Source organism: Onychostoma macrolepis, chromosome 25 (genome assembly GCF_012432095.1).
Source record: "Onychostoma macrolepis isolate SWU-2019 chromosome 25, ASM1243209v1, whole genome shotgun sequence".
Lineage (NCBI taxonomy): Eukaryota > Metazoa > Chordata > Actinopteri > Cypriniformes > Cyprinidae > Onychostoma > Onychostoma macrolepis.
This window is the reverse complement of record NC_081179.1, coordinates 21,628,704-21,645,948: the sequence shown is the minus strand read 5'-3', so window position 1 is coordinate 21,645,948 and position 17,245 is coordinate 21,628,704. Positions and strand designations below refer to the sequence as shown.

General features: G+C 39.1%; 5 protein-coding genes across 5 annotated transcripts; all 5 read right to left on the bottom strand.

Moving 5' to 3' along the window:
- Positions 1–2,528: 2,528 nt before the first annotated feature.
- LOC131534140 (uncharacterized) lies at positions 2,529–4,186 on the bottom strand. Its single transcript, XM_058766813.1, has 2 exons — positions 3,766–4,186; positions 2,529–2,989 (listed from the first exon to the last, which is right to left on the bottom strand). The coding sequence occupies exons 1-2, from the start codon at positions 4,164–4,166 to the stop codon at positions 2,554–2,556; spliced, it is 837 nt and encodes a 278-aa protein (XP_058622796.1). The 5' UTR covers positions 4,167–4,186; the 3' UTR covers positions 2,529–2,553.
- Positions 4,187–4,808: 622 nt separating this feature from the next.
- LOC131534354 (histone H2A-like) lies at positions 4,809–5,254 on the bottom strand. The gene has a single exon (XM_058767186.1). The coding sequence runs from the start codon at positions 5,236–5,238 to the stop codon at positions 4,852–4,854; it is 387 nt and encodes a 128-aa protein (XP_058623169.1). The 5' UTR covers positions 5,239–5,254; the 3' UTR covers positions 4,809–4,851.
- Positions 5,255–6,109: 855 nt separating this feature from the next.
- LOC131534331 (histone H1) lies at positions 6,110–6,802 on the bottom strand. The gene has a single exon (XM_058767164.1). It carries the CDS (start codon positions 6,756–6,758, stop codon positions 6,135–6,137), a length of 624 nt encoding a protein of 207 aa, XP_058623147.1. The 5' UTR covers positions 6,759–6,802; the 3' UTR covers positions 6,110–6,134.
- A 683-nt stretch (positions 6,803–7,485) lies between these two features.
- Positions 7,486–8,360, bottom strand: LOC131534367 (histone H2B-like). The gene has a single exon (XM_058767199.1). The coding sequence runs from the start codon at positions 7,936–7,938 to the stop codon at positions 7,564–7,566; it is 375 nt and encodes a 124-aa protein (XP_058623182.1). The 5' UTR covers positions 7,939–8,360; the 3' UTR covers positions 7,486–7,563.
- Positions 8,361–9,594: 1,234 nt separating this feature from the next.
- Positions 9,595–10,111, bottom strand: LOC131534376 (histone H4). Its single transcript, XM_058767208.1, has one exon. It carries the CDS (start codon positions 9,951–9,953, stop codon positions 9,642–9,644), a length of 312 nt encoding a protein of 103 aa, XP_058623191.1. The 5' UTR covers positions 9,954–10,111; the 3' UTR covers positions 9,595–9,641.
- Positions 10,112–17,245: the final 7,134 nt, after the last annotated feature.

Genomic DNA, 17,245 nt, shown 5'->3' with positions numbered 1-17,245 from the left:
ATTGACTCGTCTATGCTAATTTTCAAGGAGGTATGGAGTTCTCTGATTGCGTGTTTTCATAGACCAAACCCATAAACTCGTATGTGATTGGACAACTCGAAGCATCACGAGCGGAACGAGGGCCAATCACAGGCGGAGAATTGATAGCTCCACCCACCGCTCCGTGTTTGAACGACATCAGCTGATAAAAAAAAATCCTGTTTCAGTTCCCGCTCTTTTTGTTTAGTATGTTTCATACAAAAAATACAAATGGGTTTCAAATATCATAGTGTAATTTTTAAACCCCTTAATAGACTCGAGATAATTTGGAGAAAGGAGAGCAATGATGATTACTCTATTTTTCACTGCTGTCCTGACAGTTTCACTTCTGCTGTAACTTAAATATCATTCTCATCTGATTGTTCTCTTTATTTGAAGAAAACGCAAAACAAGCAAATGAAAGCATCACGTAAGACAAAAATAAACACTCATTCGCTTTGGAGAAAACAGTGCTACAGATGTCACACCAAACCAGTGGTTCTCAATTCCCCCATAAATAAACAATTACTATAACCCAACTGCCTCTTACTTTACGTTTACTTTCTAACAAGACATTCATAATGCAGTTTTTTTTTAATAAGTAGTTTACTTAACATTAACGAAACTGCAGTTAGAAGCATGAGATAATAAAACTATATATATATATATATATATATATATATATATATATATATACAGTGAGGAAAATAAGTATTTGAACACCCTGCTATTTTGCAAGTTCTCCCACTTAGAAATCATGGAGGGTCTGAAATTGTCATCGTAGGTGCATGTCCACTGTGAGAGACATAATCTAAAAAAAAATCCAGAAATCACAATGTATGATTTTTAACTATTTATTTGTATGATACAGCTGCAAATAAGTATTTGAACACCTGAGAAAATCAGTGTTAATATTTGGTACAGTAGCCTTTGTTTGCAATTACAGAGGTCAAACGTTTCCTGTAGTTTTCACCAGGTTTGCACACACTGCAGGAGGGATTTTGGCCCACTCCTCCACACAGATCTTCTCCAGATCAGTCAGGTTTCTGGCCTGTCGCTGAGAAACACGGAGTTTGAGCTCCTGCAAAGATTCTCTATTGGGTTTAGGTCTGAGACTGGCTAGGCCACGCCAGAACCTTGATATGCTTCTTACAGAGCCACTCCTTGGTTATCCTGGCTGTGTGCTTGGTCATTGTCATGTTGGAAGACCCAGCCTCGACCCATCTTCAATGCTCTAACTGAGGGAAGGAGGTTGTTCCCCAAAATCTCGCAATACATGGCCCCGGTCATCCTCTCCTTAATACAGTGCAGTCGCCCTGTCCCATGTGCAGAAAAACACCCCAAAGCATGATGCTACCACCCCATGCTTCACAGTAGGGATGGTGTTCTTGGGATGGTACTCATCATTCTTCTTCCTCCAAACACGTTTAGTGGAATTATGACCAAAAGTTCTATTTTGGTCTCATCTGACCACATGACTTTCTCCCATGACTCCTCTGGATCATCCAAATGGTCATTGGCAAACTTAAGTCGGGCCTGGACATGTGCTGGTTTAAGCAGGGGAACCTTCCGTGCCATGCATGATTTCAAACCATGACGTCTTAGTGTATTACCAACAGTAACCTTGGAAACGGTGGTCCCAGCTCTTTTCAGGTCATTGACCAGCTCCTCCCGTGTAGTTCTGGGCTGATTTCTCACCTATCTTAGGATCATTGAGACCCCACGAGGTGAGATCTTGCATGGAGCCCCAGTCCGAGGGAGATTGACAGTCATGTTTAGCTTCTTCTATTTTCTAATGATTGCTCCAACAGTGGACCTTTTTCACCAAGCTGCTTGGCAATTTCCCGTAGCCCTTTCCAGCCTTGTGGAGGTGTACAATTTTGTCTCTAGTGTCTTTGGACAGCTCTTTGGTCTTGGCCATGTTAGTAGTTGGATTCTTACTGATTGTATGGGGTGGACAGGTGTCTTTATGCAGCTAACGACCTCAAACAGGTCCATCTAATTTAGGATAATAAATGGAGTGGAGGTGGACATTTTAAAGGCAGACTAACAGGTCTTTGAGGGTCAGAATTCTAGCTGATAGACAGGTGTTCAAATACTTATTTGCAGCTGTATCATACAAATAAATAGTTAAAAAATCATACATTGTGATTTCTGGATTTTTTTTTTTAGATTATGTCTCTCACAGTGGACATGCACCTACGATGACAATTTCAGACCCCTCCATGATTTCTAAGTGGGAGAACTTGCAAAATAGCAGGGTGTTCAAATACTTATTTTCCTCACTGTATATAAAAAACTTAAGAGAAATCGGTGTCATCGTGAAACAAAGTTAGCGTCTAACATACGCTTGTGTTCACTAATATAAACTGGCGAAACGAATAAAACTAAGACCTAAACAAAATTCCTTAAAAGATTGACGTGTTACTTTCTAATCGTTATACGCCGCGTTACAGCAGAAATGTTCTCGTTCTGTGTGATTTTGGTGGCTCTTAAAAGAGCCTTTGGGGTTTAATGCGGGTGAAGCAGCGACATTTAAGCGCGCTCTCCGCGGATGCGGCGCGCCAGCTGGATGTCTTTGGGCATGATGGTGACTCTCTTGGCGTGGATGGCGCACAGGTTGGTGTCCTCAAACAGACCGACCAAATAAGCCTCGCTGGCCTCCTGCAGGGCCATGACAGCGGAGCTCTGGAAGCGCAGGTCCGTCTTGAAGTCCTGAGCGATTTCTCGCACCAGACGCTGGAAGGGCAGCTTGCGGATCAGCAGCTCGGTGGACTTCTGATAGCGACGGATCTCTCGCAGAGCCACGGTGCCGGGCCTGTAGCGGTGAGGCTTCTTGACGCCGCCGGTGGCCGGAGCGCTCTTACGGGCGGCTTTAGTAGCGAGCTGCTTCCTCGGGGCTTTGCCGCCGGTGGATTTACGCGCCGTCTGCTTGGTTCTTGCCATTTTCTCGAGAGTCGAGTCTTGTTCTCTGACACAGAATGACTATGTTCTTGTGCAGGAGCTTTTTAAGCTGTACTGTCTCATTGGGCGGTGCGTCACCAGCGGTATTTGATTGGCTATTGTGTTTACAGCGCAGCGTGAGGCGGCCAATGACAGCGCGTTTCCTGTTTTCGAACAAGCAGCTGCGGTCTGCGTTTCCCGCTCAATTGTTTTCTATAGTATTCAGTGTCCCATTTTTTGTTTCTATACATATATGTTCAAAAGACGGCTGGTCTGTTAGAATCAAAGCTAATGAAAACATACTTTCTATATTTACACTGCACGCGACAGTGGGGTGGAGGTTACCATAAATGTTTTAAGATGTCTTCTTATCTTCCTATTGCAGTGAAACATTATATTCTAATCTGTTGTGTTTTTTGGATTTTTTTTTAGATTATGTCTCTCACAGTGGACATGCACCTACGATGACAATTTCAGACCCCTCCATGATTTCTAAGTGGGAGAACTTGCAAAATAGCAGGGTGTTCAAATACTTATTTTCCTCACTGTATATAAAAACTTAAGAGAAATCGGTGTCATCGTGAAACAAAGTTAGCGTCTAACATACGCTTGTGTTCACTAATATAAACTGGCGAAACGAATAAAACTAAGACCTAAACAAAATTCCTTAAAAGATTGACGTGTTACTTTCTAATCGTTATACTCCGCGTTACAGCGGAAATTTTCTCGTTCTGTGTGATTTTGGTGGCTCTTAAAAGAGCCTTTGGGGTTTAATGAGGGTGAAGCAGCTACATTTAAGCGCGCTCTCCGCGGATGCGGCGCGCCAGCTGGATGTCTTTGGGCATGATGGTGACTCTCTTGGCGTGGATGGCGCACAGGTTGGTGTCCTCAAACAGACCGACCAAATAAGCCTCGCTGGCCTCCTGCAGGGCCATGACAGCGGAGCTCTGGAAGCGCAGGTCCGTCTTGAAGTCCTGAGCGATTTCTCGCACCAGACGCTGGAAGGGCAGCTTGCGGATCAGCAGCTCGGTGGACTTCTGATAGCGACGGATCTCTCGCAGAGCCACGGTGCCGGGCCTGTAGCGGTGAGGCTTCTTGACGCCGCCGGTGGCCGGAGCGCTCTTACGGGCGGCTTTAGTAGCGAGCTGCTTCCTCGGGGCTTTGCCGCCGGTGGATTTACGCGCCGTCTGCTTGGTTCTTGCCATTTTCTCGAGAGTCGAGTCTTGTTCTCTGACACAGAATGACTATGTTCTTGTGCAGGAGCTTTTTAAGCTGTACTGTCTCATTGGGCGGTGCGTCACCAGCGGTATTTGATTGGCTATTGTGTTTACAGCGCTGCGTGAGGCGGCCAATGACAGCGCGTTTCCTGTTTTCGAACAAGCAGCTGCGGTCTGCGTTTCCCGCTCAATTGTTTTCTATAGTATTCAGTGTCCCATTTTTTGTTTCTATACATATATGTTCAAAAGACGGCTGGTCTGTTAGAATCAAAGCTAATGAAAACATACTTTCTATATTTACACTGCACGCGACAGTGGGGTGGAGGTTACCATAAATGTTTTAAGATGTCTTCTTATCTTCCTATTGCAGTGAAACATTATATTCTAATCTGTTGTGTTTTTTTGTTTTTTCCATTGGAGGATCATTGTGTGCTGTTCCACTCACACTTAATTGTTACGTACATAACACTCATTATAATTCGCTCTATTGACGCCGATCGTGCCCGGCGTAGACAACGCAAACCGTGTGCAGTGTAGCCTATATACAGAGCGATATAATAAAAAGAACCAAAGCTGTTTAAATGTATATGATTCAAACTGCTCTTATAGAGAAGGTGGGTGGCTCTAAAAAGAGCCTTTGGGAGTTTTGTATGTTCATCACATTTCAGTTCATCTACTTGGTTTTGGCGGGTTTCTCGGTCTTCTTGGGCAGCAGCACGGCCTGGATGTTGGGCAGCACGCCGCCCTGAGCGATGGTCACTCGGCCCAGGAGTTTGTTCAGCTCCTCGTCGTTGCGCACCGCCAGCTGCAGGTGACGGGGGATGATACGGGTCTTCTTGTTGTCCCGAGCGGCGTTTCCAGCCAACTCCAGGATCTCAGCCGTCAGATACTCGAGCACAGCGGCCAGATAAACCGGAGCACCGGCACCGACGCGCTCGGCGTAGTTTCCTTTGCGGAGAAGCCTGTGAACACGACCGACGGGGAACTGCAGCCCTGCTCTGGAGGAGCGAGTCTTAGCCTTTGCTCTGGCCTTACCACCGGTTTTACCTCTTCCACTCATGTTGAAGTACGTTAAAGCTGATGTAGAAATAATAACAGCACCCCAACTGGACAATCAGTATTTAAGAGCGAGTGCTCCTCGTCTATTGGTCAGAGTCTGTCACAGCTGCAAACCAATCACTGCAAGCCTCTCCAAAACTCCAAACCCCTCCCCTTTCTGCCAGCCTTGTAATGAATGGATGAATGAACAGAAAATGTAAACGCTTTAAAATACGCTTAATGCAGAAGACGGTACAATAACCAACATTATAAAATCGCACACTGAAATATGTCCACATAAACACTGGAAAAACAAAGAAATGGTTGCTTTTGTAATTAGAACAGCCTTTAAATCAAGCATAGCATCCGATGTTACACGCGTCCTTTCAGTTAATGTTTCATATATTTAAGATGCTATAATGTGAATAAAAATTAATCAATAAATGTTTTCGATGAATTAAGTATAATGTATTGTAGACTGTATCGTACTGAGATAAAAACATACACGCGCTCCCTCTCAAATGCCCCAAAACATTTAATTAAGATCCTGCCCTGCTGAAAAAAAACAATAGAACCCTGCCCAAAACAGTAGAAAATGTAATGGTTTTAATGGGAATTGTATTGGTTTTAATGAAAACTATAATGGTGTCTATTGGTATGTGATGGATTCTATGGGATGTTAAATCCTATTGGAAAAATGTCCAAAACACTACAAAAAGGATTTTTGTAATGGTTTTACAGGAAAAGCTAATGGTTCATAATGGTATTTTAATGGAAACCATTGGAATTTCTGTGATGGTTTCTATTGGGCTTCTATTGTTTTTTTAGCAGGGTAAAATGTTGCTCTTTAATTGTAGCAAGTGGGTGGCTCTTAAAAGAGCCGTTTTGTTTTGGGAAGAAAAAAACAAAGACTGATGCTTATTTCTTTTTGGGAGCCGCCTTTTTAGGCTTGGCTGCTTTAGGCTTCGCCGTCTTGGGTTTGGCTGCCTTGGCCTTCTTGGGGCTCTTGGCTGCTTTCTTAGCAGCTGCTGGCTTCTTCGCTTTCTTGGGGCTCTTGGCTGGTTTCTTGGCAGCTGCAGGCTTCTTCGCCTTTTTGGGGCTCTTTGTCGCCTTCTTTGCTGCTGTGGCGGCCGGTTTCTTCGCCTTCTTGGGGGATTTCTTGACGGCGGGTTTCTTGGCTGCAGGCTTCTTTGCTTTCGCGGGAGTTTTCTTGGCGGGTTTCTTCTGGGTCTCGGCTTGCTTCTTGTTGAGCTTGAAGGAACCGGAGGCACCGGTGCCTTTAGTCTGGACCAGGGTGCCTTTGGTCACCAAACTCTTGATGGCGAGCTTGACGCGGGAGTTGTTCTTCTCCACATCGTAGCCGCCCGCAGACAGAGCCTTTTTCAGGGCGGCGAGGGACACGCCGCTTCTCTCCTTGGAGGCGGACACAGTCTTGACGATGAGGTCCCTGACGCTCGGGCCCGCTTTCTTGGGTTTAGACGCCGATTTCTTTTTGGGGGCTTTAGCCGGCGAAGCGGCGGCAGCTGGAGCGGTTTCAGCCATGTTTCTGAGCGGTTATTACACGTCGATACACTGAATATAATGAAATGCTGCAGAGCGCGCGCTGATGAACTTAACTGCCACATGAGAACCGTGTAGACTCAATGCCCAGCCCCACAGATCTTGCCTCAGCGAATATGTGATGATCCGTTTGAACACGAAGTAAAACAAGTGTATCAAAACATCTTTGCAGATTAGAAACTGGATGCTGCTTTCTTAGTTTATATATAAGCTAAGTTATGTATGTCTATCCATCTATAACTTTATTTGAATATAATTAAAATTCAATTGATAATGCGCTGGCAAACTATATTTTCAGCATCATTACAGTCTTCAGTGTCACATGATTTTTCAGAAAGTATTATAATATGCTGGTGAACATGCTATACCTATTATTTGAGAAGTAGAAAAAAAAATAACAGCATGGGAACCATGCAGTTATTTTGAATGATCTAGTTTTTCAAAGAATCATGGAGAAAAAAAAAAAAACTGTTTAACAAAGTGTGAATGTTTAATGCGGATTATACTTCTGATGATTGTTTAGTTATTTGTTGTAAAAAAACATTAGAACTACATGAACATCAAGCGCTGATATAGTGCATGTTATCACGCTGTATTTTTTTTTTTTTTTTTTTTTTACTAAGAACGTGATAAAACTATTCTGTATGAGTTTTATTTGTCAAAGATACAAAATCACGTTTAGTAAAACGTAATACCACAAACCACATTAAAACACCAAGAGCTCTTTCAGTGATAAGATAGGTGGCTCTTAAAAGAGCCTTTGAGTCTCGGGGACTGGAGCGGAGCTCTACTTGGAGCTGGTGTACTTGGTGACGGCCTTGGTGCCCTCAGACACGGCGTGTTTGGCCAGCTCTCCGGGCAGCAGCAGACGCACGGCGGTCTGGATCTCTCTCGATGTGATGGTGGAGCGCTTGTTGTAGTGAGCGAGACGAGACGATTCACCGGCGATGCGCTCGAAGATGTCGTTGACGAAAGAGTTCATGATCCCCATCGCCTTAGAAGAGATCCCGGTGTCAGGATGAACCTGCTTCAGCACTTTGTACACGTAGATAGCGTAGCTCTCCTTCCTGGTCTTTCTGCGCTTCTTTCCTCCTTTACCGGCGGTCTTAGTGACGGCCTTCTTGGAGCCCTTCTTAGGAGCAGACTTCGCTGGTTCAGGCATGTTATCTCACAATAAGCGGAACAACACGATACAGTTTAGAAGGAGCATGTACTGGATATTTATTGAGATCTCATGCTAATTTAAGAGGGCTGGCTGCTATTCTGATTGAGTTCTATTTCAATGAATGAAATAAACATATTCATTTCATTTCAATAAATAAACATATTTCATTGGTTAGAAATCGGCTGGCTAGCAGACACATCAGCCAATCACAGGCTTCTAAATTTGAACGCTTCCCGTCGCCTCCTACATACGCTTCTCTGTCCGACTTTCCCGCTCATGTTTTTTTTTTTTTTTTTTATAAACAAAGATTAAGAAAAAATAAAATAATTGTTTTACACACCGTTTTCCACATTAACCCTATGGCCCTCTTCGGTCATTTTTGACCGAAAAATGTTATATTTTGAAATGTAAAAAATCTTAGTTTCATCGGAATGAGATGACACTTGGTGACTTTTGTCACATTAGCAATATGAACAAACACAAAAAAAATCATGGACATGATTCGGATATGTTAAAGAGTCCAAAAAAAAAAAAAAAAAAAAGAGTCAAACTTGCCTTCTTCGCGGTCAAAAATGACCGACATAGGAAATGAATGAGAAATACGAAAAAATGTGAAAACTCAGTCAACCTTTTGGTGGTACAAACTACAAATCAGCCACTGGTCAGAAAAAAAGTGTGCAGCAATCAAGGGGTGACTAGAATATCAGGAGTGCAAAATACAGACACTCACACGAGCATACACGCACACACAAACATATACATAGAAATGAACTGGTAAAACTGCAACAGAGCAAATTTTGAAAATATGTTAAAATTAATTGAATTACATTGAATAAAATATAAATTAATTACAAAATGTTTATATAAAGTGTTTTGAATTATCACTATCTATTCCTTATTTTGTTATCAAATACTGACTAACAAAAATGCTTTGTGTTCCATTTCTAACAAGATTTTAATGCTTGACTCTAATCATAATGTAAAATTTGATACTTGTCTAACCAAAAATATCTAAACCTTGACAAAAAGTAGTCTTTGAGAATGTCTAGATATATATCTAATAGCAAAACCTAAAAAAATTAAGAAATTCTACCTAAAAAAACAACGGGAATCCAAAAGCCTCCAAAAGTGCTAATACAAGAGGTTAGGCAACATTACACAAGTTTTTATTTTTTAATGCCTCCAGATGGCCCAATTCTCACTTCATAAATGGATTTTAAATGCCTTAACTCCATTTTAATGTGAAACATTGCATTTATTAAAAAAAATATATACATATTAATTCTAGTCAAGAAAATGGCTCATTAAAATTGTATAAATACTGCATAGTATAAGATTCTCTGAAAATCATAATCAAAAAACATTGAACAAGTTGCATTGCTTTTCCAAAGGAAAGAGAAAAAAAAAAAAAAAAAAAAAGTTACATTAAGGCTTAGGTCACTTTTGACCACAAAGGCAAGTATGACTCCTAAACGAAGAGGGCCAGAAAGTTAAATTAACACGGTTTAATATAATATTAAATTGGTTACACTAATAATACTCGATATAAGGCAAAAACACATTTCGCTTACAGATGTTTAACAATAGATTCAAATTATGTATGCGTGTAATACTACTAAAATATTATGAAATGCACTCTTTTTGAAGATATGGGTGGCTCTTAAAAGAGCCGTTGGGTTTCTATGGTAACACGGACGTGTTTATCCTCCGAAGCCGTACAGAGTGCGTCCCTGTCGTTTCAGCGCGTACACGACGTCCATGGCGGTGACGGTCTTTCTCTTGGCGTGCTCGGTGTAGGTAACGGCATCGCGGATCACGTTCTCCAGGAACACCTTCAGCACACCGCGGGTCTCCTCGTAGATCAGACCGGAGATACGCTTGACTCCGCCGCGGCGAGCGAGACGACGGATGGCGGGTTTGGTGATGCCCTGGATGTTATCCCGCAGAACTTTACGGTGCCGCTTAGCGCCTCCTTTCCCGAGTCCTTTACCGCCTTTGCCTCTTCCAGACATTATTACAGATCTTCAAGCTTCTACGTTGTATAACAGAATTTGTGGACGGAAAAGATTCGGCGAGAGGACATTTATAGTAGTCTACAGGACCTAGTTGAAACACGCGAAGGCGGAGCTATATGCTCTCTCTCTCTCTCTCTCTCTCTCTCTCCCTCTGGGTTTATTGGCGGGTCGCAACCAAATTATCCAGGTGCACACCGCCACCTACTGTACAGAGGTGTGTAACATCAGTGCTTTATGTACTTCAGTTTATTATGGAAGGGAGGGCAAACATTGAGTGTAAGCATTGGAAAAAATTTACCTGATCAGTTGTCAGTAAATTGAGATGATGGCGATTATAGTAGGATTGCAGTGGTGGAGGAAATAAAGCCAGACAGAGTAGTATGTTGTGTTGACTCTGTAGCAGCTCTTTTTAGTATTCAAAATATGAAATCTAACAAAGGTTTAATGCTTGAAATCCATCAGAGGTGAGATTACCTGCTCATGTAAATATAAAAGGGAATGAGAGACCAGACAAACTTGCAAAAAAATCAACAAGGACGTTATGAATATTCCCCTTGGTAAAGGAGAAACTAAGGCAATGATCAAAAAAGAAATGATGAAGAAATGGCAGGAAAGGTGGGACATGGATAACAGAGGAAGAAAATAGCACAGTGTACAGAAATCAATTAATGCCCAGGGTGTGAATAGAGGCAACAGAAAGTAGGAATCAGTTTTAACCAGATTGAAGTTTGACCACACAGGATTAAACAAAACATTGTTTTTATTAGGTTAAAGTCAATCAGATGAATGCTTGGAATGTGAAATCACAGAAAGTGTAAAACATAATATTATTACATTGTAGGAAATTTAGGGAGGAGATGAATAGCCTAAAGCAAAGGATAGAAGATTTATATATACTGCACTGTGAATCCTTTATCATTGCTTTGGCACAAAATGCATTCATTGACGACATCTGTCAAATTACATGCATTCTTTTCTCACTTCGACACAAGCACCACCAAAACTTTATGTATACAAGCCATTTTGCACACGTTTACATACTGTTTTCAAAACTGGTGAACTTAAGTTCTCAAAAGTTTCAAAACATAATATATTATTGCAAATATTTTATTATTTGTTTAATACATAATGCTTTATTGTAAACATAATAATAATTGAGGTTAAAAAATGATGTTGGTAATGCAGAATGTTGCAGGAATTATTGTCCATTGTCCAATCACCTGTCCTCTGTAGGGTCACGGGGTTTACTGGAGCTTATGTCTTGGGCCACAGGTGAAGAAATCCCTGGACAGATGCAGGAAATATCATTTACTGTAAGTAAATTCAATTAGCAAATCCAGTCTAGTGTCAGTCTATACCCGCTGTTTCTGTTTTACAGTTTTGTTTTGTTTTTTACAATCGCTAAGACACTTTATTTTTGGACACATTTCTTACGCAATACTAGTCACTTTCTCAAAAAGCATCACACAGTTCTCCTAACCATCTTTCAACTTGACACAGCAGTTCATTTCACATTTAAAATGCACTAAAACTGCCAAAAACACTTAATGTCTCAAATCAACACATTCTTACACAACACTAACAAAGGTTTTCACCAAACTTGTTACATTTTCTAAACCAACAACCTGTATGTTAGACCCTGTTCCATCTAAGCTCCTAAAAGAGGTGCTTCCAGAAGTAATAGATCCTCTTCTGAATATTATTAACTCATCATTGTCATTAGGATATGTCCCAAAAACCTTCACACTGGCTGTTATTAAGCCTCTCATTACAGTTTTTCTCGATTGCTAACACACAATTCATGAAACAATTCAGCAATAAACTTTAAGAAAAGTTTACTTTCATTACACGACTGTAAAAATATCTTACAGTAGATGAAAAGCACTAGAAGAGAGAAGTTCAAAGACCAAACAACTGAATATACAGTTAACATAAATTATGTGTGCAAACAGGTGAAATGTGTTAAAAGTTTTGAGAAACATGTCTTTGTTTTAAGAAATGTATGAATGGTTTGGAAAAATGGGCCAAATGAATCAGTTATAGTGTGTTAGCAATCGAGAAAAACTGTAAAAAAACACAACTTGACCCCAAAGAATTAATTAATTACAGACTGATTGCGAATCTCCCTTTTCTGTCAAAGATATTAGAAAAGGTAGTATCATCACAACTATGTTCCTTCTTAGAGAAAAATGATATCTGTGAGGATTTCCAGTCAGGATTTAGATCGTATCATAGTACTGAGACTGCTCTCATTAGAGTTACAAACGACCTGCTTTCATCATCTGATCGTGGTTGTATCTCTCTATCAGTGCTACTGGATCTTAGCGCTGCGTTCGACACCATCGACCACAACATTATTTTGAATAGACTAGAAAATTATGTTGGCATTAGAGGAAGTGCACTGGCATGGTTCAAATCGTGCTTATCTGACCGCCATCAGTTCGTAGCAGTGAATGAAGAGGTATCATATCGATCACAAGTGCAGTATGGAGTACCTCAAGGCTCAGTACTAGGGCCGTTACTTTTCACGTTTTACATCTTACGCTTGGGAGATATTATCAGGAGACATGGTGTTAGCTTTCACTGTTATGCTGATGATACTCAGCTCTATATTTCTGTACAATTGATATCAAAAACTGGATGACTAGCAATAATATTAGTCTGTTTCTTTCTTATTTCAAGGTCACCGTAGCCACCCAGATCCAGACTGTATCCAGATCAGATGGTGGATCAGCACCTAGAGACGACCTCTACAGCCCTGAACATCAGCGGAGACCAGGACAACTAGATGAGTCCTCTGCACAATCTGACTCTGCTTTAGCCTAGATTTAAACTATTGATTTTGTCTGGCCAGAGGAGAATGACACTATTTCAACGCACTATTTCCCGTCTAAATACTGTAAAGCTGATATAAAGCCACCCAGCTTTATATCAAGCTGATGCAAAGCTGCTTTGAAACAATTTGCATTGTTAAAAGCGCTATACAAATAATAGTGACTTGACTTGACCAGACAAACACGCTTTATCACTCTTAACACAACAACCTAAAAAACACTAGCAACAGGTAGCTGTCAGACTGGTGTTCCTGTTTTGTTGTTTTTGTCCCCGTGACCCAGTTTCTCCCTTGTTTGATTGCATTCATTTGATTCCGGTGTGTCTCGTCTATTACCCTCGTTTAGTCTTATATTTAAAGAGTTGTCTGTTCCTGGTTTCCTTTGTCCGGTGTTGTGTCTGTTTTAATGTGCTACGTGTGTCTCCTGCTTTGTGTTATCCTTGCCTCTTCCACATAGCATTGCTGACAGTAGCATTATACAATGTTCTTCACAAAACCAGAATGTTACTGTTTATAATTCACTGCAGTATATCTTACACGGTGCATGTTTACATTACGGTACAAAATTATTCCTGAGTTTTCCCCTTTCGTATTGAAAGTAATGAAAGTGAAAGACTAACACTTGTGAAGATGTTTAGCTGCATGCAACTGCATTGATAGTATTTGATTTTTTTTTTTACATTTTGTATATTTTTATATGATATTACTGAAGAAATGTTGCAAATTTCTGTCTTATTCATTTTTGTACTGTGCTTGGTTTTGAATTTAATTAATTGAAAACAGTATTGAGAATTGTGCCGATTGTAGAAAAACTGTAAATATTGGACAGATTAACGTATATTGAATATGAAAACTCAAATAATGGCCACCAACAAGCAACCATTGATTTTAAAATCAACTGACCAAAAATCATGATTCATCAACAGGGTCATTTATTAACTTTTTTGCGAATGGACCACAGGGTGGCACTGCAATGACCAAATATATGTAATTTGTTTGGATATTGGATATGTAGTGTCAATTACAGTAATAAGTTCCATCGGTTGCTGAATATTTATTTATTTATTGAGGGTCATTTGAATTAAAATTTTGACAATCAACAAAAAAGGGAATAAAATAAAACGCTGATATAGCAAGTGATGAACATTTAAAAAAAAAATTTCACCTGAATCAAGTGGACTGTATAAACAATCAAGATTAAATAATGATATTCACAATCACATTTAGTATGTTAATCAAATGTAAACTCTGATAGCAAGCAACCGCTGAAACAATGTTAAGTCACAATGTTACAAAGTGGTATTGATTCAATATCTCTTTTGCACCCGCAATTAATAAGAGAAGATTGAGATTTCAGGAGAAAATGTAATTGAATCAACATTTAGAAGTGATGTTAGTTTAATATCACTTGTGTATCTGCGATTAGTGTTGAATAATGGTAAGATTGAAAAAAATAGATTGAATCAACATTACACTTTGATTGCTTCTATCACTGCTGCTGAATTAACACTGAAATGAACAACAACAAAAAACAATAGTAATATTGACGAATCAATGTTACACTATGATGTTGATTCTACATCACTGCTGCTATTGAATCAATATTGAAATTAACAAAAAAAAAATACTTTCATTGGTAATATTATTTGTCAATTATATGTCAATGTTAATGTGATTTTTTTTTTTAAACATTAAAAATACAACTGAAATGTCAACATAAAATAATGTTAACACATGATGTAAGTTAATGTTGAAATATAATGTATATATTATTTATGACCAATATTTGGGGAAAACCTTTTCAAACATCAATGACACTTTTCCAGCAGTTGATTACATTTATTTTATTTAACAGTTAAACACAATCAATGACAAAATGACAGAAAAAAAATGGGGCAAGGACAAATGCATTACAATCTTTAAAAATAACATCACTTTCAAAAGTCTGATGCCATGACTAGAAGTGGTCCAACGGTTCAAGTTTTCAAAATCTGGCTTGCATCAGACTACTGCCTCTCTGAAATCTGAAAAAGAAAGGATATATTACTTAAGAGCAAGTCATTTCAGTTGTATTTTGAGTGTGTGTGTGTGTGTGTGTGTGTGTGTGTGTGTGAGTGAGTGACCCTGGACCACAAAACCAGTCTTAAGTCGCTGGTGTATATTTGTAGCAATAGCCAAAAATACACTGTATGGGTCAAAATTATAGATTTTACTTGTATGCCAAAAATCATTAGAATATTATGTAAAGATCATATTCCATGAATATATTTTGTAAATGTACTACTGTAAATATATTAAAACGTCATTTTTTTATTAGTAAAATGCATTGCTAAGAATTCATTTGGACAACTTTAAAGGTGATTTTCTCAATATTTTGATTTTTTTGCACCCTCAGATTCCAGATTTTCAAACAGTTGTATCTCAGCCAAATATTGTCCGATCCTAACAAACCATACATCAACGGAAAGCTTATTTATTGTTGTATAAATTTATTTATTGATGTATAAATCTCATTTTCGAAAAATTTACACTTTGTTTTGTGGTCCAGGGTCTCACACACACACATTATATATATATATATATATATATATATATATATATATATATATATATTAGTGCTGTCAATCGATAAAAAATTGAATCGCGTTAATCACAGTCGTGGACTGTGATTAATCATGATTAATCGCAAATTTAAACTACTAGGATTTACCTGTAAATGTGTTGAAAAAGAAATGCATGAAACTAGTTTAAGGAAACAGAACCTTTCACACTTCCGCCAGGTATGAGACATAATCCTTATTATTCTTTTATCATTATTCTTTTGTTTTTATTCAGCCACAAATCGACCTTTAAACTGCGATAAAACGTTTACCAAGCCACATCGCTTCAATCCCAGTATACATTTACCCAACTGTATTTCTAAATAAATACAACAAAACATTTCTTGCGACCTTACGTGAAGTATTATGACAAAATGCATTATGAAGAAGAATTGGATCTGTTCTGCAGCTGCATTAGAGCTAATATTAGCATCATGCTGCATAAGACAATTTATGAGATTAATAGTACACTTTTACTCAGAACTCACTTCAAACCACCATCGAGTGTTTGTAATAACTTCATTTTGTGATCACATGTGGAATTTTATCATTTACTGTTGTTAAAATATGCTATTTATAGCCTTTTATATCGCTGCACAAATTAGCATTTCAGATGTACACATTCTCAAGAAAATCACATACAGACCATATCCTATCGTAATCGTGTGTTTATTATCTTATATAATCTATAGTGGCTGTTGTCATGTTTATTTCTGCTGTGTAAAAGCCTTAACATGTGCTCTGCTGAAACTCACGTTGTTTGTGATGTTAACTGCCTCTCCATTCTTAAGTTGTCAGGGATACATTCCAAGTATAATACACATTAGTAAAAGGATCTATTTAAATTTTATTTGTCTATATACACTTTGGGCGGCCACGGTACATTATAAAAGTAGCCCAAAAAACCGCAACCCACGGCTCTGTAATGTTTCCCGCGACTGTATTTTCAAATTAAACCACTTGTGCCGCTATCGTTACCCTGGCAACACTGGGGCTGTACTCTCATCACACAGTAGGCTTGTTCGAGATGAGCAAAATCTGCGCAGAACCGATCACCGGTGATCACCGCGAGATGCATGCCGGTTAGAAAAGTGTCCGAGTTACGTCCGCCTTGCTCTGATGTCATGCTGACGTGTGCCAAAAAACTCTCGCGACGGCGAGGCGGCTGTGTCGGATTGAGCAGTCGCGCGCAGTTGCTCTCCACCGACTGCGCTGATCAAAAGCATGATGGGAAACGACTGACTGACGACACAGCTTGATGTTCACTGGTTCATATATACACACACACATACAGTGGTTTTTATTATTATTATTATTATGAGTCAAACGTAATCAGGATTAAATATCTGAAGTACACTTACATTTAATGTATTTTGATTAAGTTCAAAACACAAAACATCATATAAATAAAAAACGAAAAAGGTAACAATAATATAAAAGATACAATAAATAAACAATTTAAGGAGAGGTGTAAAAAATATTATTAAATAAAGACGGTTATATTTGTTTTTACTCCATAATACAAACAATGCATTTCCATCCTAATTACAACGAAAAGGATTTATTTGAACAGTTATTAAATAAATTAAAATATTTTAAATAAAATGCGCAGATTTTAGAGTTAGCCACTAGAGTGAGCTGATGTGTTCACGCCAAGTAATTTAAGTACATTTCCTCAACGATTTTATTTATTAATTTATTTATTATTATTATTACTTTTTTTTTTTTTTCATCATCACAATTCAGTCATTTTAAGTCTGTACGTTCGTTCTCAAGAAATAATTTTAAAAAGATTTGCTTCAACCTGAAGAAGACGCTTCCTCTGTCACGCTGGCAAACTGAAAGGCGCCTTGTGA

Bases quoted from the DNA above. Each gene is read 5' to 3' on its own strand.
- LOC131534354 (XM_058767186.1), bottom strand. From the start codon at position 5,238: ATGAGTGGAAGAGGTAAAACCGGTGGTAAGGCCAGAGCAAAGGCTAAG.
- LOC131534140 (XM_058766813.1), bottom strand. From the start codon at position 4,166: ATGGCAAGAACCAAGCAGACGGCGCGTAAATCCACCGGCGGCAAAGCC. The intron at 2,990-3,765 runs GCGCGCTTAAAT...ATTCTGTGTCAG, and splicing joins GCGCGCCGCATCCGCGGAGA to AGAACAAGACTCGACTCTCG.
- LOC131534367 (XM_058767199.1), bottom strand. From the start codon at position 7,938: ATGCCTGAACCAGCGAAGTCTGCTCCTAAGAAGGGCTCCAAGAAGGCC.
- LOC131534376 (XM_058767208.1), bottom strand. From the start codon at position 9,953: ATGTCTGGAAGAGGCAAAGGCGGTAAAGGACTCGGGAAAGGAGGCGCT.
- LOC131534331 (XM_058767164.1), bottom strand. From the start codon at position 6,758: ATGGCTGAAACCGCTCCAGCTGCCGCCGCTTCGCCGGCTAAAGCCCCC.